The following is a 27,834-nucleotide window of genomic DNA, read 5'->3' on the forward strand; positions in this document are numbered from 1 at the left end:
AAGGTTAGAAATGGGTAACCATAGACTTCCATAGTACAAACAACATATGTTTTAAACAATGTTAGAAATGGGTAACCATTGACTACCATTGTATGAACAACATATGTTTTGAAGAATGTTAAAAAACGGGTAACCATTGCCTTCCATAGTATGAACAATATATGTTTGGAAGAATGTTAGGAATGGGTAACAATTGACTTTTGAAGTATAAACAACATATGATAGAAATGGGTGACCATTGCTTTCCAAAGTACGAGCAAAATAGGTTTTAAAGAATGTTAGAAACGGGTAACCATAGACTTCTATAGCCAAACAACATATGATTTGAAGAATGTTAGAAATGGGTAACCATTGGCTTTCATAGTATGAACAAAAATGTTTTGAAAAATATTAGAAATGGACTTCAAAAGTGCGACCAATGTGATCTGACTTCATAATTACAACTTCCCAGGAGTGTTTGAATGCATTGTATTCTTCTGTAATTCAGTGTGATTGCAAGCTGTGCATTTCCGTTGAATGAAAAGAGTGTTAAAGGGAAAGTGAGACTGTATTGGGCAGCAGGAGTGTGTGCTTCAGCTTTACAGACTGTTGTTCTGTCTGTTTCTGCAGCATCGCTCGAGCTCGCGCCGCCATGTTGAGCTCTCTGTCCACTGAAGGCAGATCTTCATTCTCATCGTTCTCATATAATAAGCAGAAGAGTGAAGACAGCAGCCCTAAGGTACACAAGCTTTATTTCACGTTTACGCATTACGCTAATTTTTAAGATTTATTCTTATTTGCATTACACATCACTTTGTCTGTATGTTTTACAGTTCAAATATACACACAGACTTTTCCATTTGCAGTCTAAATAAACCCCATCATTTTAGGAGAATAAAAAGAAGCATGGCTGTGTCTGCATGTCACAAGAATCAGACCTGTAGTTGCTTTCATAACAATCAGATTTGAAGAATCATAAAGATCCTACATTATATATGTGTGTGTGTGTGTAGCAGAGCAGTTCGTCAGGCTCTGTGTCGTATCACCTGCAGAGGGCGCTGCCGGGAGGAATCGTGCTGATGGAGCTGGCCTTTCAGGTAAGAGCTTCATCTTCTGTCTTCAGAGCAGAGTTTTTATTTTTCAGGCCTCAGAATCAGCACACAGCAGACACTGGGCTTTTACAACAACACTGAACGTCTCGGCAGACACAGAGGAGAAAGAGAGATGCTTAATGGAGTCTGCCTCGCTCGCGCACTATTTATGCTTATTAATATTTGAACACACAGAATCAACAGCGAGGAAACAACATGCCATCTGATCTCCAGCCTTCCTCACGCCTCACATCTCTCACAATTCACTTTCAGAGTGTTTTGAAGATATTGTTATTACGGCTGTCAAAATAATTCATTAAGACCTGATAATAATCATCATCATCAATATTAATAATGATTTGCTTATTTATGAATAATAAATCTATTTATATCAATCGTGTCATCATTTAGAATTATTATTAATTTTGTTATTCTTATACTTGTTATTAATAGTAGCAGTAATAATAATAGTAATAGCAATAAAAAAATGTAATATTGTTGTAATTATAATTCATACTTTATTGAAGCAGAAGTGGTAATAATAATGATATAAATAAATAATAATAAGAAATATTATCAGAAAATTCATTCATTTGTGATGTTTAGATGTTTGAGATTACAGTTTACTGTATGAATATTGAAATCACCAAATAGTCTTAAACAATAACTAAATGCTGTACAGAATGGTACAATAATAATAATAATAATAATAATAATAATAATAACAATAATAATAATAATAATAATAATAATAATATTAATAATAATAATAATATTAATAATAATAATATTAATAATAATAATAATAACCTTAATAATAATAATAATAATAATAATAACAATAATAATAATAATAATTATTATTATTATTATTATTATTATTATAGAAGTAGGAGTAGTAATACTAATAATTATTATTATTGTTATAATAATTATTAATTTAAATTATTATAATTATTATTATTATAGAAATAGTAGTAGTAATAATAATAATTATTATTATTGTTATAATAATTATTAATATAAATTATAATTATTATTATTATTATAGAAGTAGTAGTGGTAATAATAATAATAATAATAATGTAAATAATTATTATTATAGTATTATTTTATTTATTACTTTAAATATTGCTAAAATATTAAAGTATTTATTTTTTTAATTATAAATGTATAAATAAAGTTTAATTGTGAGGATCATTAAACAGTTAGTTTGTTGTAATAATTCTTATAAATAAAATAATAACACAAATTATTATTATTATTAGTAGTAGTAGTTACTATCATCATCATCATTATTATTATTGTAGAAGTATAGTGGTAATGATAACAATTATATTCATAATTATTATATTTTTATTATTATTATTATTATTATTATATTTATTACTTAAAAATTAAATAAATATTTATTTAACTTATTAATTTAGTTTACTTATTAAGTTTAATTGTTAGAATCAAGAAATAATTCTTATAAATAAATAAAATAATAATACAAAATTTTATTTTTATTACTAGTAGTAGCAGTTATTATCATCGTTATTATTGATGATGTAGTAGTGGTAATATTAATATTAATAATTATTTTATTACAATAATAATAATAATTATATTTGTTTCATAAATATTTGTTTATTCTAATTCATTAATTTTATTATTTTAAGAATGTTTCACATAAGACATCATACGATGCCAAACTGGTCGACGTCGCCCAACCCTAATTCGAAGCATTAAAAGTTTTCAAAAAGATGTCTAAAACCTTTAAATGCAATGATCGACAGATGAGATGAGATGTTTGAGATGTTTACTGTATGAATACTGAACTCACCAAATAGTCTTAAACAATAACTAAATGCTGTAAAGAATGTCATGCTTACACACACACACACACACACACACACACACACACACACACAAACACACACACACTTGCACAAGTTGCATGTAAATGCATGAGCTTTTTACAACGTAATACTCAATACTCACTAATCTTGAGTACTTTTAAAAGAGCAGCTCATACTTATGCACATACTCGTACTGTAATATTTACAAGAGAGACTTTTACTCTACTTGCACTATATTTTAGGCAAGTAATGGTACTTTTACTTGAGTATGATTTTTCAGTATTCTTTCCACCCCTTTGTATACGTAGACGTTACATGAAACATTAGGAATGAAAATTTACCTGAAAGTCATGGGGTCACTTAAGTAGTAGAGGTGTGTATGAACCCTGTACTAGGTTAATTAATAAAGCAAATGTGGTGTGTGTTTCAGGGCTGTTATTTCTGCGTGAAGCAGTTTGCATTGGAGTGTTCCAGGATCCCCATGGGTCAGACGGTTAATTCACAGGTAACGACATTTGAGTGTTTTGAGAACAACCTTAAGCAGAAACCAATACATGTGCTGAAAGACCGGAAAAGGATTTGAGCATTGTATTTCTGTGCATCTGTTGTAAATCTCTACGGACGGATTTAATATGAGCAACAAGCAGCAATCGCAGGATTCACTGGTCAAATGTCTGTCTCTCTGTCTCTCTCTGATGGCGTGTTTAATGTGCAGCAAGTCCAGGTTGGCTGTAAATGAGGAGTAATTAAGTGTAAATATTTGTAAATCTCCAGATGTTTCTCAGCAGGAGGTCTGTGATGATTTCTGCAGCGCCAGAAGCCCATAAGGTTCCTCCAATCGCAGCTGCTCGTTCATAGCAGACATTAAGTCATTAGCGTGTTTGTTTGGCTGTTTGTAAGTGCAGATTCTTCATACTGAGCTCGAGGACAAACAGCAAGAATCAGTCCTGAAAATCCATCAGCTTCTATTAGAGTCCATCATTTTTGTTTGTAAACTGTTATTATTATTATTATTATTATTATTATTATTATTATTATTTGTTTAGGATGAACTATAAGCGGAATTATTGGGCATTTGTTTTCTTTTTGTTCCTCGAAAGCCAAGTATATTCTGTAATTTGTTTGCGAGTTAGTATTTCCTTTGCAGTAGGTTTTATAATTGTGATAAATAAATATTAATATTTATAATAATATTAATAAAATGTATACAATTTATTATTATTATTATTATTATTATTATTATTATTATTATTATTATTATTATTGTTATTGTTATTATTATCATTATTATTATTTTTATTATAGAAGTAGTAGTGGTAATAATATTAATAATAATTATTATTATATTATTGTTATATTTATTATTTAAAATATTGCTTAAATATTTATTTATTTAATTTCTACATTTATTTTTAAGAACAAAGTTTAATTGTGAGAATCATTAAACAGTTAGTAGGTTGTAATAATTCTTATAAATAAAATAATAATTAATACAAATTAATATTATTTTTAGTAGTAGTAATTATTATCATTATTATTATTTTAGAAGTATAGTGGTAATAATACTTTTAATATTAATATTCAAAATCATATTATTATTATTATTATTATTTATGTATTTATTCATTTTATTTATTAATTTATTTTTATTTAAGAATTAAGTTTAATTGTGAGAATAATTAAACAATTAGTATGGTGCAATAGTTCTTATGAATAAAATAATAATTAATACAAGTTATTATTATTAATAGTTGTAGTAGTAATAGTAGTAGTAGAAGTAATTATTATTATCATCATTATTATTGTAGAGGTAGTAGTGGTAATAAAAATATTAATATTAATAATTATTTTATTATGATATTCATTTCTTAAAATATTACTTAAATATGTATTTATTTAAATTCATTGATTTAAGAGTGAAGTTTAATTGTGAGTTAATGACATCATTAGTATGCTATAATAATTCTTATAAATAAATAAAAGAATAATAATATTAATTATTATTATTATTATTAGTAGTAGTAGTAGTAGTTATTTTATTATTATTATTATTATTATTATTTAAGAATGAAGTTTAATTGTGAGAATTGGTCAACTTAATATGTTGTAATATTTATTATAAATAAACAATAGATAAAATATTAAATAAAGAAATAAATAAAATAATTATTAGGAGTTATTTGCAGCAGTAGTAGTACTAATTGTAATAATAATGATAATAATTATTATTATTATTTAAAAAATAAGTTTAATTGTGAGAATTAGTAAACGATAATAAAATTGTGAAATTGTATTAAATGTAATAAATGAAATTTATCACATATAAGGTTCATACTTTAGTTAGAACTTTAGTTAGGTGTTAAGTACTTAATAAGTACGTAATAAAAGATAACTAAGGAAAAATAAGAGACTAAGCCAAAGGAAAATGAATGAATGAAATAGAATTATAATTATAAATAAGTGTGGTGTTAATATTTTTCTCCTTTATTAAATCCCTAACTGTAAATATGATTACATTATGATAAGCTGACTAATTAAAATGACTATTTATCATTTTTATAATTCAGGATTTCCTGAATTGGTGAAAAATGTTTCTGTATGTCTTTGAAATTGAACGATTGCAAAGACTTTATTTTTTGTTATTGCAATAGATTACTAACAGCTTGATTTAATAAAGTAAATGTGGTCAATTATCCTGTATTTTGGCTTTAGGAGTTACGCAGACAAACACAGATTATTTTCCATACTGACACAACTGTAAGCTGAGTTATTATTAATTGTTTTCTGATGGTAATGCATGTTTTTATTCCTCGAAAGCCAAATCTATGCACTTTCTGCAGGAGAACGGAGTGATCAAATTCAGCGTGAAAATCAGCAAATGGTTCTGAAGTCAGACGTTTAAAGGTCATTCTGAGGAAACGCTGCCATTTGTACTAGAAAATTGTTCTTTTCATGAAGCACATTTGAAAAGGTTACTGCTGGACTTTTATGAAATCATATTTCTCTCATGCCTGAAGTATAAGGGCCGTTAGACAGAGACATTAGTGGACTCAATTATCAAGACACCTTCTCTACAGCGCACAGCATAAATATAGATTACTTTTGTTTATGTTGTTTAGTGTACAAATGTACATCAGTTCAGTGTGAACACGTTATTGCAGTCTAATCACAGTAGGGTTGAATAGATTTGAATAGGTTTCTGGCAGTGTGTATCTTTGTAATAAACACACATTCTAATATTTAATCAATACACTAGCTAAAAATGAAAACTCATTAAAGACTGTTACGCATTTAAGAATATATATTATCATATGTTGTAGAGTCAAAAAGCACAAATACAGGCAACACAGAATTAATACGTTTAGCTTTAGGTTTTATGATCTGTGAAAGAAAATGAACTTTATTACTGTTAATCTACAGCCTCTGCTAACAGTCCATCACTTTAAATATTATATAATGTTAGTGTTGATTGTTAATATTGCAGTTATTAGGTGTCATAAAGTAACCGTTAACAGTTTCTAAAGGGTTTATGAATGTCTGTGTTAAATATATGTGTAGTTCTTTGTTAATTAGACTCACACACACACACACACACGCACACATAGACACACTAATACACTATTGCCAATTTAGTTTATTTAATTCATGTGATTGGACGTTGGGGGAAACCGGAGCACCCGGAGGAAACCCATGCAACACTGGGAGAACATGCACTAACTAGCCACCGTGCCGCCCAATATAGTATATTACATTAAAATACTGCTTTTCAGTTACAGTATAATTTAAATATGTATATCTCTATGTGAAAGTAGCAGAAAGTTCAGAGTAATGTCATTTTTGTTTGTGTCTCATCACTAAATAATGATTAACAAACTGAACACCAGTGTGACTTATTCAGTATCATGGCACTGTTTTCTGAGTGTGACCTTTAATACGAAAGTTTAGCGTATAAAAATATGAAAATAATTGCTAGCACTTTTAATTATATTAAAAATGTATGATTAATAATTATAATTTAATAATTATTTATTTATTTATTCATTCATTTGGGTGTTTCTTTATTTGTTTATTTGGGTATGTCTTTATTTTATTTTGGTGTTTGTTTATTTATTTATTTATTTATTCATTTGGGTGTGTCTTTGTTTATTTATTTAATTATTTGGCTGGATCTTTGTTTATTTATTTGATTATTTGGGTATGTCTTTATTTTATTTTATTTTGGTGTGTGTTTATTTATTTATTTATTCATTTGGGTGTGTCTTTGTTTATTTATTTAATTATTTGGCTGGATCTTTGTTCATTTATTTGATTATTTGGCTCTGTCTTTGTTTATTTATTTATTTATTTGAGTACACGTATCTTTATTCATTGATTTATTTATTTGGATATGTCTTTATTTTGGTGTGTGTTTGTTTGTTTATTTATTCATTCATTCATTTAGGTGTGTCTGTATGTATTTATTTATTTATTTGGGTATGCCTTTATTTTGAGTGTGTGTTTGTTTATTTATTTATTTGTCTATTTATTTATTCTTTCATTTGGGTGTGTCTTTGTTTGTTTATTTATTTATTTATTTGGCTGTGTCTATTTATTTATTTATTTTGGTGTGTGTTTGTTTATTTATGTAATTATTTGGCTGTGTCTTTGTTTATTATTTATTTATTTGGGTACACATGTCTTTATTCATTCATTTATTTATTTGGGTATGTCTTTATTTTATTTTGGTGGTTTGTTTGTTTGTTTGTTTGTTTGTTTGTTTGTTTATTTCTTCTTTCATTTGGGTGTGTCTTTTGTTTGTTTATTTATTTATTTATTCGTTCATTTGGGTGTGTCTTTATTTATTTATTTATTTATTTATTTGGACATATCTTTATTTTTTGGTGTGTGTTTATTTATTTATTCTTTCATTTGGGTGTGTCTTTGTTTATTTATTTGGATTTGTCTTTATTTTTTGGTGTGTGTTTTATTTATTTATTTATTTATTTATTTATTATTTCATTTGGGTGTGTCTTTGTTTATTTATTTATTAGGGTGTGTCTTTATTTATTTATTTGTTTATATATTTATTTACTTATTTAATCATTTATTTATTTTGTTGTGTGTTTGTTTATGTATGTATTTATGTAGATCTATTTGTTGTTGGTTTGTTTGTTTGTTTGTTTGTTTCTTTGTTTTTATTTTAATTAATAATTCACTAGTCAGTCTACCCTCAAAACAATAGTTTATATGCCCAAAAATCCTGTCGGATGTATTCAAAACAAAGATCAAAGTCTTTATATTTTGCCTGATCTTTCAAAACAGTAAGATTTATTAATTGATACAGTTTAATATGATAATTTCATCTTTAAATGCTTTAGAAAGTGCAGTTGGGAGTAAGTACAGTGTTTCATTTCATTTCATATTTTATATAAACCTTTAAACTTAAAATTTTGCAGATTTTACCCATATTTATGATTTATTTATTTTTTAATTTATTTATTTATTTATTTTTGCAAAACTTATTTAAAACATTACAGTAGATTACCTTTTATATATTTATTATATTTATATATTAATGCATGCAAAATCCCAATTGCAAATGTCATCTTTGATGCAGAAAAACCAAATGAAATGTCTCGTTTTTTTTAACCCGCTTCTCAATTGTTGCTAAAAATATAGATATTTAATTTAAGTCCTGCGTCTCATCTATAAAAACTCGCCTCGTCATACCCATCATGTCTGTCACTTCCTGTAACACGTCTTCATACATTAGCGCAGTGTACTTGTGCATGTGTGTTTTGTTGTCATTTTGTGTGCAAATTGACTTCTAACCTCTCTGTGTGGCATGTTTCTTTGTTTGTGTGTGTGTGTGTTATCTTCTGTGTCTGTCTCACTGTCCTGCATATATGTATGTATGTGTGTGTATATGTGCGTGTGTGGGTGTGTTTAGTCCCATCTCACCCTTTCTTTCCATCAGGACTCTCTTCTGAACAAAGCTCCTAGCAAGCCGTTCCCCGAGGAGCCCACAGACTGTGACTCTGCGGTATGTTCTGCATCCTCGGGGGCGGGGCTCGTCTACAACCAATCAGGCTTCAGTCTTTACCTCAGACCCCTCCCCCAGTGTAGTGCCTGGCTCCTCCCCTTTTCATCCTGCATCCCCAATCTTGCGGTTTCTATGGGGTTCACTCCAATCAGACGGCTTCTTCCCCCGTGTTTGTCAGTGATGCACCTTTAGTTGCATCTCTAATGTTTTTAATCCATTTATTTAATCTTCTGGGAGCTCTGAGGTCACTCTTCTCGCAGCTCTGATGATCTTTTCTCCTTGCTCAATGATTATATATCTGATTTTCTTCCACTCTTAATGCATCTTGATTTATATCCGCTTGTCTCTATTTAGGGAATCATCAACTTTAATTCTTGGACTCTTTATTTCCTCTATAGATGATGAATGTGATGCTGATTTTAGCCCAAGTGTGGGGTTTATCATTTTCTTTTCACAACTCAAGCCTTTTCAGAAAGAGGAATTCACAAGCGCTGCTTTTCCCATTTTGCCACGGCAGAGCTGTGAGAATGTGTGTCTTCCAGTGGTGTAAGTTGCTTTGGATGAAAGTCTCTGGCGCAAATGTGAATGTAATCTTCCTCTTACAATAGTCTGATATAAAGCTACGGTAGATGTAATGTAAAGCCTTTCAAAACTTTGCTAGCCAAAGGAAACATGTTCTCTCTGTGATGGCGTGGGTTTCCTCCGGGTGCTCCGGGTTCCCCCACAGTCCAAACACACGAGTTATAGGTGAATTGGGTGAGCTAAATTGTCTTAAGTTTATGAGTGTGTGTGTGTGTGAATGAGTGTGGATGGGTGTTTCCCAGTACTGGGTTGCTGCTGGAAGGCCATCCACTGTGTAAAACATATGCTGGAATATTTGGTGGTTCATTCCGCTGTGGCGACCCCTGATAAATAAGGGACTAAATTGAAGGAAAATTAATAAATGAATGAATAAACACGTGTTTCCAAGTACTGGATTGCACCTGAAGGGCCATCCGTTCTGTAAAACATGCTGGAATATTTGGTGGTTCATTCCGCTGTGGCGACCCCTGATAAATAAGGGATTAAATCGAAGAAAAATTAATAAATGAATGAATAAAAACGTGTTTCCAAGTACTGGATTGCACCTGGAAGGCCATGCATTCTGTAAAACATGCTGGAATAGTCGGCGGTTCATTGCTCTGTGGTGACCCCTGATGATTAAGGGATTAAGTCGAAGGAAAATGAATAAATGAATATGTGCTTTATAAGTACTAATAAACAGCAAATATCTTGATTAGACTGCAAATAAGCCACTATAGTAAATAGTGAGAATTGGTATTTCTTTTTAATTTTTAATTGTGTGAATTAATGAACTTTACACTTTGTTTATTATAAAGTTGTTGCCTTTTGCGGCTGCTTCAGGCCTTTGTCGGGAGTCATGGAAAGTTGATTTTGAGGTTGCCAGAAAGTAGTAAAGTACACAGTATACAGCAAGAACTATGAAAGTAAGGATGTGCAGGAAACACCAGGAACTCTCAAAGTGATGGCAAAGTCCCTTCAGGCAAGTTCAGTCAGCGGTCATTTTCGTTGCGCCTCGGGCAGATCTTTCCAACATACAAGTACAACTTCATCTGATTGAATAGGGAAAGACTTCGAAATCCATTTCTAGAAGAATCTGGCAAAATAAAAAAATTTTATATTTTAAATCAGGAATAAAATAATACAATAATCGCATCATAAATGACAAAAAAAAATCATTCACAACTAAAAGAAGCTGTTTTCCAATTATTTTCCTTTTTTTATATGAAAAAAGTTAAGATATGCAGGTTAATCAACAGCATATGGATATAAAACATGTCAGCTACTGTGCAAGTTTTTTAGTCAATTAAATTATATTACTTAAGCATATATCTTTAATGTAATGACTCAAAATGCTTTTATTATTGCAAAACTTATTTGAATCATTGGAGGAGTAGACTGCTTATGCATAAAGAAATCACTTTTGTAAATGTAATTTGTTGCAAAAACTGAAATGTCCCATCCTTTAGCCATTCATTTTCCATTCAGATTGATCTTCAGCATGGATATAAAACATTCACTGAGTGATGGTGATTCAGCTTTATCAAATGCATGATGCAATTATGTTTAAAAGTAGTTAATTCTTTTATTTTTAGCTGTTAAAATACAGGCAGGGGTGATTTGTGTGTGTGTGTGTGTGATGGCTTTGAGTGAGAAAAGCACTTAAAGGGACAGGTCACTCTAAAATAAAAATAAAAACTTGAGATATTCTGAAGAACGTTGGGGAAGAGCAGCCATTGGCATTTACTATGGAGATCAATGACTTGGTGCATATTAAATATAGTGTTTTAATATACAATAGTCTTACAATAGTTGTACAAACTGAGTAAAAATAAATAGTGGTCAGTTAAAGAAATACCTATTTTGCCCTCCATGTGAGCCTTTCTCTAGAGATGTGAATAGGCTGATTGAAGCAGAAAGAACTGGTTGTTTTACCTGAAGGACTTCAGCATCGAGTGTTATGATTGCTCTCGTTCAGACATGCTGAAGTGGACCGTTTGTTTTTGTTCATAGTGTTCAATACATTGGAGAATGACTTAAGGAGACCTATTATGTGGCTTTTTACAAGATGTTAAATAAGCCTTTGGTGTTTGGAGTGTGTATGGGACGTTTCAGCTCAGAATATCACACAGATAATGTTTAATAACTCTCGGAAACTGAACCTTTTAGGCTTTTAGCCAAATTGTGCATTTTGGTGACTGTCGCTTTAAATTCAAATGAGATTCTGCTCTTTTTTCAAAGAGGGCGGAGCTACAAATGCTTATGTGTCAGCAATGTGGCAGATTCAAAAGCAAGACTAACGTCCTTTGCCAGGGCTTTTCAATTGGCGGCCCGGGGGCCAAACTTGGCTCGTGACGCAATTTATTTTGGCCCTTCAAATAGTGTGACCAAGACATCAAAAATAAATTTAGTTCAGTTAAAAAACGGCCGCTATAGTTATGAAATGACGTGCGTTTGTTCAATACAGCATGAGCTGCAGTTGAAGACTGCGCAGAGCTTGAGTCTTCTGATATTAAGCGAGTGGCGTGAGCAGTCAGTAACATTTGGATACTTGAGCTTAAAGGCTTCTCAACGTTTCAGGGTACGAAACTGCTGCAACTAAACGAAGTTGTGCCACCTATGTGCTAGTTTAAAGTTCCAAGCTTGTACACCAAGAATACGTACTCACACTGGATTAACTATAGCAGCGGGCCGTTCATATATCCCGCCTTTTTCATGTGCTAGTTCGTCATTTCCAATATTAGAATATATGCCAATATGCGTGTGTAAGCAAAGCAATGCGCTCGCGGCTGTCAGACTCACCAAGTAGTAAACATCTCACATTGTAGATTTTTACAAATTAATGAATGTGAATTATTACAAATTATTAAAATGATTACAACCCAGGCTCATTCTGAAAACGTAGTCCCGTGGATGAGTGCGAAATATGTCCCCGGGAGGTACGTATTTTTGCAGTTTTTGTTTTCGCGAATCTGTGAGAGGCTACTGTGTGCGCTTTTTTTATATCTCAAATGTCTCTCGCGAATGCCGTTCACGCCCGCGATGTTCTCGCGTAAACCCACCAGAGGCGGCTGTCGACCGACTGAATGAGTGACCGGGTGACCGGCCAATCGACTGACCCACCCTCCTCCTTCCCTAAACCCAACCAATTTTACTGTTTGACCCGCTCATCCACATACTTCCCTAAACCCCCAAGTGACGGTTTACAAAAGTTGTCCAGAAAAAGAAAGGCCTTCATCTGATTTTTACCCAGTTTTCAGATTAAACCACATTCTCACCCTGTTGTTTACTCGTTCATTTCCTTTTTTGGATTCTGTTTTTGTCTTACCTGATTTCTGGAACCGCTCTTCCCCGTACTCGAACCCAGTCGTTGTCGTCGAGGTCAGCTCCTCTCTGCGTCTCAAGTACGCTGACGTACACGACGAGCTAACTGGACAAACTGGTTGCGGCGGGAAAGCCCTCCACACGGAGGTAAGCGGTCAGCCAGTGAGCGCCAAAAGGAACTGTGTCATACCGCCCCGTAGTGTTCACTTAAACAAATGACTTGCAGCCATACCTACCTCCAGCTACATAATTCGAGGCCTCCAAAAACGTCCACGTGACTACGTTTTCACAATGAGCCTAGGTTGAGTGATTATGTATGTATGAATGCAGATGATAACAACCGTTCATTTAAATACCTAATATAAAGCTTAGATTTACATTAGACGTGATAACCGTGAAAGCATGATTACTCTTCAGACTATATACTGTAATCGTACAAGCAAAATCTATAATTGTTGCATCCATAATTGCTATGCAGTTCAAAACAAAACTTATGAATGTGTCTGAATGTGGAAGAAGCCTACTTGAGCAATGCACTGCTTTTTTGTCCTTCGAAATACAACATTTGAATATGTTTGTGAAAAAAAAGTCACATTATACAATGCACTGACATTATATTGTTTCAAAATACAATATATGAACATTTTAATGTAGAAAAAGCCAACGTGGGTGTCTTAAGGAGCAAAAATACAACATATGGGCTCTTATATACTGTTGTCATCACTCATATTGCAAGTGATATCTCTCCGGCCTCTCATTTGGGATGCTTTTTTGAACTGGCCCCCACAAACTAATTGAATAGCTCTAGTCTAGGGTCTAACTGGGTTTTCTATGCATCGTGCATGCAAACACAACAGCAGAATGTAAACAGAGCTGTTTCTAAAAGCTGTTTCATGCAGACTGAGAGGAAAGTGGACGAGTGGTTTTATCTTCAGGACATTCACTCAAATGTTCCACCTGCAGATTTCAAAACGTTGACGTGCAAAATGTTGCTGGATGAAAGCTGCAATTGCACTGGCCGGTTGCTGCTGTCTGTGGAAATACAGCAGGTTTTGGCTTCTATAAGACCTGTGTGCGTGTGTTTTAGGCGGTCAGGATTGTGCTGTAATTACTCCTGCTTTCTCTCTCTGCAGTCATCTGCATTTGCCGATAATGCTTTTGTAAGCACAGCTTTGATGTGAGCTTTAATTAAATCGGATACGATTATTACATTGATTGATATCGCAGATGCTCTGCTAAAGGTTTTGAGGTTCAGTTGCTTTCACATTAGTTTCGTCAGGACTGAGGGGTCTTTGGCTGAGCTTCGCCAAATCTGTCAACAGCATCTGTGCGCTTCGGATTTTAGCCCCAGATTCAAGTTTTTGTTCATCAGATATAACGTTTATAACAGTCTCATTCAGAAACGACACCGGTTTCAGATGACAAGTCATTTGCCTCATTATCGCCATTTACAATTAAATGACATTTTCGCTCACACTTTATTTGGAGGTGTTTTAGCTGTGATTTTGACCTCTAACTCCTAATTTGCTGCTTATTAATAGTTAATAGAGTAGTAGCTTTTGGTATAAGTATGATTAAGGATGTAGAATATGATCGTGGGCAGCACAGTGGTGCAGTGGAAAGCGTTGTCGCCTCACAGCAAGAAGGTTGCTGGTTCGAGTCCCGGCTAGGTCAGGTGGCATTTCTTTGTGGAGTTTGCATGTTCTCCCCGTGTTGGCGTGGGTTTCCTCCAGGTGCACTGGTTTCCCTGAAAGTCCAAACACATGCGCTATAGGTGAATTGGATGAACTAAATTGACTTGTAGTGTGTGTGTGTGTGTGTGTGTGTGTAAATTGTCCGTAGTGTATGAATGTGTGTGTGGATGTTTCCCAGAGATGTGTTGCGGCTGGAAGGGCACCCGCTGCGTAAAAACTTGCTGGATAAGTTGGTGGTTCATTCCGCTGTGGCGACCCCGGATTATTAAAGGGACTAAGCCGACAAGAAAATGAATGTGTGTGTGTGTGTGTGTGTGTGCGTGCGTGCGTGCGTGCGTGCGTGCGTGCGTGCGTGCGTGCGTGCGTGCGTGCGTGCGTGCGTGCGTGCGTGCGTGCGTGTGTGTGTGTGTATGTGTGTGTGTGAATGCGAGGGTGTATAGCTGTTTCCCAGTACTGGGTTGCGGCTATAAGGGCATTCGCTGTGTAAAACATATGCTGGAATAGTTGGTGGTTCATTCCGCTGTGGTGATTCCTGATAAATAAGGGGCAAAGGAAAATAAATGAATGAATGAAATTGTAAAGTTTCATTGGGGGTTTTTGTGTTGTATTTAATACAGCTTGAAGCAATTATATCACATTAATGAGTAATAACAGTATTTGGATTCATCTATTTATCTATTTATGATAAAAATGATGCAGCAAAACGTTTTGGTCTCTGACAAGGTTTACATTTTCTCTGACTCTTGTGTTGAAATGCCTCTTTTTCTTTTTTTAATCTGAGCGTCTGCAGTTTGCATTGTTAATATAAGCCTGATGGATTTCCTCTGGGATTTCTGATTTGGTAGGCTGTTTGGAGGTTTTTTTGTGTTCCTCAATAACCGTGAGTGTGTTTGTGTCCTCCAGCTCTCCATGCTGTTCACTGAAGAGTGTGATAAAGTGCGGGACCTGATGCATGTTCACTCGTTCAGCTATGATTTCCACCTGCGGGTGGTGCACCAGTATCTGCTTGGGTGTCACATGACCCTCCGTCAGGGATATCAGCTGACCGGCTTCCTGGAGGATTTTATCGCTCATCACCCAGACATACCCAAGTTCGGACGCAACCACGTTTTCCAGGGTGAGAGTCTTTCACCTTTTTTTTACACCCAAGAACTTTATTATAGACATTTATGTACAGTTGAAGTCAGAATTATTAGCCCCCCTGTATATTTTTCCCTAATTTCTTTTTATCAGAGATTTCTTTCAACACGTTACTAATTTCTAAGAACTGATTTCTTTTATCTTTGCCAATATTTGCAGCACAATGTTTGACTAGATGTTTTTCAAGACACTAGTATTCAGCTTAAAGTGCAATAAGGCTAAGCTAGGTTAATTAGGTTTAAAGTTGCATGTCATTGTAATAATAATAATAATATTAATAATAATACATTTTATTTAAGGGGCAAACAAAGCAGAACAATACAAACAGTAAAAAAAGACCACAATAAAACAATAAAATATGAACAACTCAGTACAATTGGATGATAAAATTAACAAAAATAATCAATCTAAGTTCAAATCAAAGGTAAAAATGTGAGTCTTCTTAAGTTTCTTTAAACATTTCAGAGAAACAGCATTCCTGATGCTGATGGGTAGGCCATTCCATATCTTAGGCACACTGTACGGAAAAGCCTGACCACCCATAGTCTTCAGTTTAGAGCATTTCTGATACAGCAAAACATTGTATCAGCCATGGTATAACGGTGGTTTGTTCTGTAGACATTCCAAAAAATCTTGGATGAAGGGGCTAATAATTTTGACCTTAAAATGGTTTTAAAAAATGAAAAGCTATTTTTACTCTAGCCTAAATAAAACAAATAAGACTTTCTCCAGAAGAAAAAAAATATTATAGGAAATACTGTAAAAAAACTCCTGAATCTGTTAAAAATAATTTGGGAACTATCAAAAAAAGAAAACCCAAATCACAGGAGGGCGAATCATCGAAGAGATTTTTTTCAACACGTTACTAATTTCTAAGAACTGATTTCTTTTATTTTTGCAGCACAATATTTGACTAGATATTTTTCAAGATACTAATATTCCGCTTAAAGTGCAACAAGGCTTTGCTAGGTTAATTAGGTTAAAGTTAGAGTAATTTGGCATGTCATTGTAATAATAATAATATCAATACATTTTATTTATGATGCGCTTTTCTCAGACTCGAAGCGCTAACAGGCATACAAGGCAAACAAAGCAGTACTATAAAAACAGTTAAAAAAACAAAACAATAAAATATGAACAACTCAGTACAATTGGATAATAAAATTAACAAAAATAATCAATCTAAGTTAAAAGCAACGGTAAAAATGTGAGTCTTCTTAAGTTTCTTTAAACATTTCAGAGAAACAGCATTCCTGATGCTGATGGGTAGGCCATTCCATATCTTAGGCGCACTGAACGAAAAAGCCTGACCACTCATAGTCTTCAGTTTAGAGCATTTCTGATACAGCAAAACATTGTATCAGCCATTGTATAACGGTGGTTTGTTCTGTAGGCAATCCAAAAACTCTTGTTTAAAGGGGCTAATAATTTAGAAAAATTAAAAACAGCTTTTACTCTAGCCTAAATAAAACAAATAAGACTTTCTCCAGAAGAAAAAAATATTATAGGAAATACTGTGAAAATTTCCTGAATCTGTTCACCATCATTTGGGAAATATTTTAAAAAGAAAACAAAAATCACAAGAGGGCGAATTATTTTGACAACTGTATTTGTTGGCTTTTATAATGTTGTTTATTTGTGAAGCTGCAGATCATTTGATTTGCTCTTCAGTGTTTTTGGCTGTCAGACGTACTGTAGTTTGGACGAAGTTGTTGGCGATTCTTCCTATTGTAAAGTCATGCAATGTGAAAGCCCCTGACGTTGATCCGTCTTGCAAAATCGGGGCTAGAATCATGGAGTCTGAACTCGGCATAAACAAAGCAACAACAAAACGCTAGCCCAGGGGTCCGTTCTTCGTACGTGGATTACTCAGTTAGATGGATTTGGATATTGACGATTTGACACGATCCAGGATCGTTTCGTTCTTCAAAGCTGATCCGAGAGTTGTTGTCATAGCAACAGTTCTGCTAGGTCAAACCTGATCGGGAGCAGGTTCAATTCATATAAACAGGATTAGATCGGCTCAGTTCAAGCAAAGATAATACAGAAAGTATGTTCCGAATTCTGATATTTTCTTACAGTAGTAGTTATATACACTTGGGAAAATGGTACATATTTTTTAACTATATATATAAAGTTATAGTCATTAATAAAATAAATTAAGTTATACATATTAATAAAACGTAGGCTATACAATCTGCACTCTCGAAATGAAAGTACAAAGACTGCCACCTGGTGCAAAGAGAAAACTTATTGATATTAACTTTTTAGATCGCTTTAGTACAAATTGTGTATAATAGAAATGCACAATATGTCACTTTTGTAAAGCAATAATACATGTCAGCAGTCATAAACATGTTTTGATAGTTAATATGCCAGTGATTTGATGCTTCACAAAAGTTGCAGACGCCTTTACCAATACGAAAATGCTTTTGTAAACAACCAGTTATTCTTTACACCGATTAAAAAACGGCTACAATAATAAAGAAAATCTTTTCTAAATGTAGAACTAAATACATTGATTTGCATTGAAATACATGATGAATACTCTTGTCTTGACACATGAAAGTGTAAAGCCTGCAGCTCCCAACAAATGTGGAAAGTTCTTGCGTGTCATATTTAACAAGCCGTTTACTGCTAATTTGATGTAATTTCGCTCACATGGATAATTGAATATTAATCAGATGATGTCATTACGCTGCTGTGCTGTCAGCCAATCGCTGCATTGCTGATCATGATTTCGAGGATCGATAGATCTGTCCTTCACAACACACGCAGCGATCTCAGATCAGTTCATCCAGACATTTTAATCTGATTCGCGAACTTGTTTGAAGAACCAAATTAGCGAGAGATCAGTTATCAAGATTAAAAGATCCAGGATCTGCCAAATCATCTTAGATCATTTAAGCGAGGTACGAAGAACAGACCCCTGATAATCATGCAGTGTGAAAACATCTGTGAAACGACTACTTTGAAAATCATGCAGTCTGAATTCGGCATAAGGTGGATATAGCGTTTTGCAAAAAATAAAAAGTTGTGTTGTGTTGTTTTGTGTACACTCTGGCCAAATCTAACTCAGAATCTTATTATTAATAATCAATCTTTGTATCTATTATTCCATATATTTGATGTATAGTTTTTTAACCGATTTAAGATGTTTGACAATGTTAAGATTGATGTGTTTCATTTTGGCATGGTTTTTGACTTATTTATGAACTATTTATGGACATAAAATTAAATAAAAAATATCCTGGATTTGAAGAATATTGTGTTCCTGGCTCAAGTGATAGTTTAATGTACAAAAATTGTAAATAACCTTGACTGTTGATGTCTTAAATAAAAATGTCAAATAACCAACATTTTCCAAAATATAACTTGTTTTGCAACGAAACTCTTCATACATACATACATACATACATACATACATACATACATACATATATATATATATATATATGTATGTATGTATGTATGTATGTATATATATATATATATATATATATATATATATATATATATATATATATATATATATATATATATATATATGTATGTATATGTATATGTATATATATATATATATATATATATATATATATATATATATGTATGTATATGTATATATATATATATATATATATATGTATATATATATATATATATGTATATATATGTATATATATATATATATGTATATATGTATATATATATATATATATATATGTATATATATATATATATGTATATATATATATACGTATATATATATATATATGTATATATGTATATATATATATATATATATATATATATATATATATATATATATATATATATATATATATATATATATATATATATATAATTTAAATAATAATAAATATAAATAAATGAATAAAAAAACTAATTCAGCTCACTTTTTTAATATGTGCACCAGGGAGTTTCTCGATATCGACAGGGATGATCACGGCTCATCAGCTGTACAACTATATCACTGATCACGCTGGGACTTACGGCATGAAGCCGCTACGCATGTCCAAGGCTGCAGTGTCCTCTGAGAACAGGAAGGGGGCGCCAAGTGCAGATCTGCATGAGTATGCGCTCGTTGCTCTCTGGAACAGGTGTGTTTTCCTCACTCCACTGTTAGTCTGTATACAAAGTCATCCTCTATTGACCTTAGTCTGCGATGTGGAAGTGCACTCGTTTTTCGTGATGGTTTTAGAACTTCCTATTCAGTTTACTATGGGCGAAATGACCAGGAATAATAGACGGTCAAACTGCTTGCTCTATAAACAACGACTGTACATGAAAATTATTCCACTATAGGGGTCCATTTTAAATACAGCATCAGTTTAAGCTGCTCATTACCACTTCTGCTTCTCGTTTAGCTCTGGCTCGTTTAAAGATCTGGAGGGTTTACGTCATCATGATGATTTTGACGTGTCTCTGCTGGTGTGTCATAATGCAGCTCCATTTGAGGAGCAGACTGAAGGAGAGAGACACCTGCTCAGGTACAGGATGCACACACATACACACAATACAGCACAGCATTAGTGTATCTCTACATACTGGGGCTACAGTAGTCAATAATGATGATTTCATAATGACGGTTACATATACAACAATCAATAAACTGAGTAATCAGAGAGACATGATATAGCCTGGGTTGTTTAGATGGAGCTTGTTCACACATTTTTGTTGTAAAATATTGTAATATTAAATATAAAATAGACAAAATTACCTCTGGCATCATCATTATTATATTTCATTCAATTTCTTTTCGGCTTAGTCCCTAATAATCTGGGGTCGCCACAGCGGAATGAGCTTCCAACTCATCCAACATTTGTTTTTACACAGCGGATGCCCTTCCGGCCTCAACCCAACACTGGGAAACATCCATACACACCCATTCACACACATACACTATGGACAATTTAGCCTAGCCAATTCACCTGTACCGCATGTCTTTGGACTTGTGGGGGAAACCGGAGCACCCGGAGGAAACCCATGCGAACACAGGGAGAACATGCAAACTCCACACAGAAATGCCAACTGACCCAGCCGAGGCTCGAACCAGTGACCTTTTTGCTGTGAGGTGACAGCACTACCTACTGCACCACCGCGTCGCCATTATTATTATTATATAATTATTTTTATTAATATTAATAATATTATTACTAATAATAAGGCAAGGCAAGTTTATTTATATAGCACATTTCATACACAGTGGCAATTCAAAGTGCTTTACATAAACAAGAATAAAAGAAACAAGTAAAATAAAAATAAAAACAAATAATAAAAATGCGAAAAAAACATAAAAGCAGGTAAAATGTCATATAAAAGAATGAAGAAAATAATAACAATATTATTTAAATTATTATTATTATCATTATTAATAATAATAATTATAATATTACTATTATTATTATTATTATTATTATTATTATTATTATTATTATTATTATTATTATTTAATAATAATAACACTAATACTAACAATAATAATAATGAATTACAAATAATTTATAATTATAATTTCCTATTATAACAATATAATAATACAGTTAATTATAACATAAATATTGTGTAAATTAAAAATATTACATAAATGCATAAATAAACATTTGGACAATGGACATATTAAAACCTATACATAACTGATATACTACAGCGGTGATCTACTTATACATATACTCCAAATGGGTAACTATACACTAAACCTAAGACAGACTATTCAAGAACTTTACATTAAAAAAAAAAAAAAAAAACAATACTGGGCAATGTTTTGTGCAAAGGAGGTATTTAAGGTCGAAGAAAACAAGTAGGTCAACTTGATTGACAAGTAAACATTGTTTTCCTTGTTGAGTTGTTATATGATGGAGTTTAAGAAAAGTGTCTGGTTCATATCGTTAGAAGAGTATTTCTACAGGTGGTTTGTCAAGCCCACTTACCTGTGTGAGACACACTCAGAAATCCACAATATTTTTTTTCTAGAGGGATACAGTAAGAAAGTGTCTGGTGCATAGAGTGTGTTTTCTATGGGGCTGTCTCGATACTGGAAAAGCGTCCATTTCCCGCAAACATTTGAGCGATGTTGAGCGCGTTCTTAAACATCGCTGATTTGCCATTGTGTTCACATGCTCAACAGAAATGACTGTGATTGGCCGTGAAGGTCATCGGTTCACCGAACTCACCGCTGTTTACTGAGTGTAACCACAAATAGAGGAACACTGGAGTGTTTTAAAGCCGTGATTCATCAGCGGATCACTCGTATGTCAGCTTACAGACAAACCAGCTGATCGACGTGACTTTGAAACAGTCCAGTGTGTTTAAGAACGTGCTTCACATCGCCCAAATGTTCGCGGGAATTGGACGCTTTTAAAATTTCAGTACTGATTGGTATCGAATTCCAGTGTCGAGACAACCTTAGTTTTCTACATGTGGTTTGTCAAGCCCACTCACCTGTGTGAGGCATACTCAGAATTGCCTAATATTTTGATGTTTTGAGGTATTCCAAAATGCATAACAATTTAACACTCCGCTAAGTCTTCTGATGTTTCCTGCATGCATTTCTGTGCTGTTCTCAGGTTGCGCTTTTACGTGATCATGACAAGTCAGCGCGAGCTCTTCCCTCGTCTGACCGCAGACATGCGCAGATTCAAGAAGCTCCCTCCGATCCACCGTGAGGCCGGAGAGTCCAGTGGCCGCACGCCAGCGGAGCGCTCTGAGACGCCGGAGCCTGAGCTGGAGCTGTGGGAGGACACCAGTGACTCTGAGCCCACAGATGCAGATGCAGACGCAGACGCACACTTCTACCTGTGTCCGCTGTTCCCTCTGCTCAGCTCTGAGGTGTCGTCTGCGCGCCGGCAGATCCAGGGCAGCGTGGAGCAGGCCATGGCTCACTGCCGCCGGGATAACCTTTGGAGGAGACTCTTCCACGGGGAACACCTTGCTCTGGACAAGCTCAAACTCAGCAAACTGACCTTCGCGGAGCTGGAGGAGCTGCTGGACGCCGTGCAGAGCCGCTCAGTGGGAGAGATCGACCCACAACTGGTATTAACACACACAAAAATATGGATGGATGGATGGATAGATAGACGGATAGATATATGAATAGATAGACGAATAGATACAACGATAGATAGATAGATAGATAGATAGATAGATAGATAGATAGATAGATAGATAGATAGATAGATAGATAGATAGATAGATAGACGGACGGACGGACGGACGGACGGACGGACGGACGGACGGACGGACGGACGGATGGACGGACGGACGGATGGATGGATGGATAAATGAAACAATGTAATGATGGATGGAAAGAAGGATGGATGGATGGATGGATGAACGATAGATAGATAGATAGATAGATAGATAGATAGATAGATAGATAGATAGATAGATAGATAGATAGATAGATAGATAGATAGATAGATAGATAGATAGATAGATAGATAGATAGATTCATTAAGGAATGAACGGTGTAATTTCTTGTATTAATTATAGCAAAAAGATATAGCTCAAGCTCAAGAAATATATATTATTTTGTTTCACTATATTATAATATTTTATATTTATGTTGTAGATTTGCCCTAGTAAGCCCTTTTAGTCTAGTTTGCCCTTATTTAGAACTTGCATTTTCCATGAATTAAAGAAATAAGAAAATGAAGGAATAGAAATAAGAAAAAAATCTAAATCTTTACGTTTATTATTTAATATTTTTTATGTACAATAATTTTTTATTATTTTTTATTATTATTGTTTTCGGGGGAAAATATATTATGTCTTGAGAGTTGCATGTGAAATTTGGAAAAACAAAGCCTCATATTTTTGAGGATTAAAATTTATTTTCTAATTAAAGTAGTAATAAAATACTTTAAATTTAATACTTCTCAAATTGAAAAACAAAATTGTGATTTTTACATTTATTATTATTATAATTGTTATTATTATCATTATTATTATTATTATTATTATTTACTTGTTGCTGTTACAAAACATAAAGGCGCAGCGGGTAGCGCTCTCACCTAACAGCAAAAAGGTCGCTGGTTCGAGCCTTGACTGGGCCAGTTGGCATTTCTGTGTGGAGTTTGCATGTCCTCCTCATGTTGGCGTGGGTTTCCTCCGGGTGCTCCCGTTTCCCCCACAGTCCAAACACATGCGGTACAGGTGAATTGGGTAAGCTAAACTGTCCGTAGTGAATAGAAATGTATGGGTGTTTTCCAGTGATGGGTTGCAGCTGGAAGGGCATTCGCTGTATAAAACATATGCTGGATAAGTTAGCGGTTCATTCCGATGTGGCAACCCTGGATTAATTAAAGGACTAAGCCAAAATGAAAATAAATGAATGAGTGATTGATACAAAACATATAAAGAGAAATGAGAGTAGGATCAGAAACCCTGCCGACACTCTCTTTAGTCTATAGGAAACCACTAGAAAACTGCGTGTTTGCATGTATTGCGTTTATTCAGGCTCTGTGTTGAATATGTGCCTGACAACAAACATGCTAATGCTGCGCTCCGTGTGGAAAACTTGCGCCCTCCTCATCACCACATCACAATAAACATCAGCTGATTAGCACAGGAAATCAGCCCTGTAATATTACATTGCGTTCCTAACGGCTGCTGTTAGTGATCTGATTACACAGCAGGCAGGAAAGACTGGAAATGCAACACACATCACTGTGTTTCAGACAGCACAGCTATGTTTGGCTTCTGAAATTGAGGAAAACTCATTCATTCATTTTCTTTCTGCTTAGTACCTTTATTCTTTAGGGGTCGCCACAGCGGAATGAACCGCCAACTTTTACAGCATACGTTTTACACAGCGAATGCCCTTCCGGCTGCAACCCAGTACTGGGAAACACCCATACACACTCATTCACACGCATACACATTTAATTCCCCTATAGCGCATATGTTTGGACTGGGAGGGAAACCGAAGCACCCGGAGGAAACCCATGCCAACTTGAGGAGAACATGCAAACTCCACACAGAAATGCAAACTGACCCTGCCAAGGCTCAAACCAGCGAGCTTCTTGCTGTGAGGTGACAGTGCTAACCACTGAGCCACCCCATAATCACTTTTACAATACCAAAACAATTACAGTAGTCAACATTTGAAGTGGATTGTCACCATTCATCAAAGCTGTCCTAAAACTAATGAACAACGCTCGTTCTTGTTTTTGGACAACGTTGAAAAGCTTTATTGATCCGCTTCAGATGTTGACTCCAGCATGATTAAGATGTTTTTTAGCCTGAGCTTCTGTGTTCCTCCACCCATACGTGACAGGATCAGATGGTCTTTCCAAACCTGCATCTCAATGGCGTTTGATTGCTGATCTGTTCATGCGGCGTTTGCTTCTGTATTCCCTTCACACACACAGAAGTGCTCAGTCAATTCTAGCATTCGGCTGCTCCTCTGCCACAACTGCTACTGCTAATGTGAGCGCTGGGATGATATATACTGCTGTCAAAGCCATACTCGTGACCAAGTAGAGATGTGCTCTTACTGTCACAGCAGGCCCACACAAACCTGCTGCAAATGACTAACAGTTTCACCTGAGTGTGAGCGCTGCCTTCCTTCGGTGTTGTTTAGTTGATTGAATAGTAATATTTTGGTGCACAGGCTGATCTGATCTAAACACTAATACGCTGATCCAGGCTTTCAGGAGCTCAAAGGCTTTTTAACAAGCAGATTTTTATTAAGGTGTAAATATTGAATAATCAATCATCATTCATTCGTTTTCTTTTCAGCTTGGTCCCTTTATTATTAAGGGGTTGCCACAGCGGAATGAACCACCTACTTATCCAGCATATGTTTTACTCAGCGCATGCCCTTCCAGCTGCAACCCATCACTAAGAAACACTGATACACTCTTGCATTCGCACACATACACTACGGACAATTTAGCTTATTCAGTCGACCTATAGCGCCTGTGTTTGGACTGGGAGGGAAACCGGAACACCCGGAGGATACCCCTGCCAACATGAGGAGAACATGCAAACTCCACAGAGAAATGCAAACTGACCCAGCCAAGGCTCGAACCAGCGAGGTTCTTGCTATGAGGTGACAGTGCTAACCACTGAGCCACTGCGCTGCCCCATAATCAATACCAAAATAATTACAGTAGTCAACATTTGAAGTGGATCGTCACCATTCATCAAAGCTGTCCGAAAACTACTGAACAACACTCGTTCTTGATTTTGGACAACGTTGAAAAGCTTTTTTGATCCGCTTCAGATGTTTAGATGTTTTTTAACACTGATACACTCTTTGCATTCGCACGCATACACTTTGGACAATTTAGCTTATTCAATCGACCTTTAGCGCTTGTGTTTGGACTTGAAGCAGCAACCTTCTTGCTGTGAAGTGAATGTGCTACCCTCTAGGCCACCGTGACGCCGATACTAAATAATATTTAGTGAAAATATAAGAATATAGAAATGTTTTTATTTTAAAGTCCAACTTAAAGTGCAATTTACAATGTTTAGTTTGCTAGTGTCTTCTGTTAGTCTCATGGTGAATCCGTGCAGGTGAATCCACTTAACAAAACCTGAAATTTCGAAGTCATATTCATATTTTTCATTAAATAAAACAGATATTGACATTTTATTCAAAAGCCAAATCCATTTATTTGGATAATCATTTCCTGGCAGAGATTACTACTTGATTTATTGTAAAATTAGTAATAATAATGTCAAAGATCTGTGCCAAAAAAAGATCTCTTTTATAATTATAATTAAAAATAAGTTCCCACTTTATATTGTTACATTTAAATTTATAATTCATTACAGTGCACTTATGTACATGTTTTCACATTGCCCTTATATTTTAAAAATGATCTGCATGTAGTTTCTTCTTTAGTTACATTTAAAGTTGAAAGCAGAAGTTTACATATACTGTATAAAAAGGCACAGAACCGTTGTTTTAGAGTGGCCATCACAAAGCCCTGACCTCAATCCTATAGGAAATGTGTGGGCAGAGTTTAAAAAGCTTGTGCGAGCAAGACAGCCTACACATCTGACTCAGTTACACCAGTTCTGTCAGGAGGAATGGGACAAAATTCCTGCAAACTATTGTGAGAAGCTTGTAGAAGGACACCTAAAACATTTGACCAAAGTTATACAGTTTAAAAGCAAAGCTACAAAATACCAAGAAAATGTTTGTAAACTTTTGACTGTCTAAAAAATTAATAAAAAATTCTCACATAAAAAAAATTCTCTTATTATTCTGGCATTTAGTAAATAATTTAAGTAATCCGAAAGGACCTAAAATAGTAAACGTTTAGTATGATTTACCATCAGACATTTTTTAAAAATTCATCCCTTACACCTTAACCCACCCTTAAACCTACCCATACCACGAAACCCAGCCTCATAAGTGTTGTGCAGCACATTATAATCACAATAAGTACAATTTACTAAGTAAGTAGTAGTTAAGGCTAATATGAAGTGGGATTACACATAATTCTCAATAAAAGTGTGAAATTATTTTTAGTTGTGATTTTCTAACCCTCGTATCATTGCTAAACCCACATGAGTTTCTTGTGTTTATGTTTTTGCAGGACTGCTTTCTGAACATGAGTCCCGCCTGGTATCAGAGTCTCATCAAAGTTCTGCTCTCGCGTTTCCCACAAAACTGCAGGCATTTTAAAGATGACAGCGGCGTACAGTATCTGGTAAGAGACTCAGACTTACTACCAACCGAGTTTTAGATGTACAGTATTGTTGAATATTTGGAGTTGGAACAGTTTTCTGGTGTTTTAAAGACCCTTTAAGTTCACCGAGGCTACATTCAAAGGGCTAGTTCACCAGAGAAATCACTATTTACTCACCCGGAAGTGTTTCTAAACTTTAAACCTCTGTTGAAGCTGGAAACCTGTCACCATTGACTTCCATAGTATTTAGTTTATCTATAATGGAAGTCAATGTTGACAGGTTTTTTAGCATTCTTCAAAATATCTTCTTTTGTGTTAACCTTTTACTCTGTTGAACAAAATTAATATATTTTGAGAAAAGCTGGAAACCTGTCACCATTGACTTCCATATAATTTTGTTTGTCCTACTATGGAAGTCAATGGTGACAGGTTTGCAGCATTCTTCAAAATATCTTTTGTGTTAAACCTTTATGAGTTTCTTTACTCTGTTGAACACTAAACAAGATATTTTGA

At 34.2% G+C, this 27,834-nt stretch overlaps 1 protein-coding gene across 25 annotated transcripts in view; it reads left to right on the forward strand.

Annotated features, from left to right (window-relative positions):
• Positions 1-27,834, forward strand: part of szt2 (SZT2 subunit of KICSTOR complex) — a 174,630-nt gene that overhangs the window by 140,527 nt on the left and 6,269 nt on the right. For 9 of the 25 annotated variants that reach the window (XR_015492872.1, XM_087256044.1, XM_087256047.1 and 6 more), the window contains 8 exon segments: positions 610-718; positions 993-1,076; positions 3,345-3,419; positions 15,419-15,632; positions 19,593-19,776; positions 20,044-20,166; positions 22,243-22,708; positions 27,229-27,342. Coding sequence is in view for 22 of the 25 variants with exons in the window: in XM_087256044.1 (XP_087112170.1) it covers positions 610-718; positions 993-1,076; positions 3,345-3,419; positions 15,419-15,632; positions 19,593-19,776; positions 20,044-20,166; positions 22,243-22,708; positions 27,229-27,342 (1,369 nt within the window). In the remaining 3 variants the exon portion in view is untranslated. 25 annotated transcript variants of the gene reach the window in all.

This window comes from Danio rerio, chromosome 6, assembly GCF_052040795.2.
Source record: "Danio rerio strain M-AB ecotype USA chromosome 6, GRCz13ab, whole genome shotgun sequence".
NCBI lineage: Eukaryota > Metazoa > Chordata > Actinopteri > Cypriniformes > Danionidae > Danio > Danio rerio.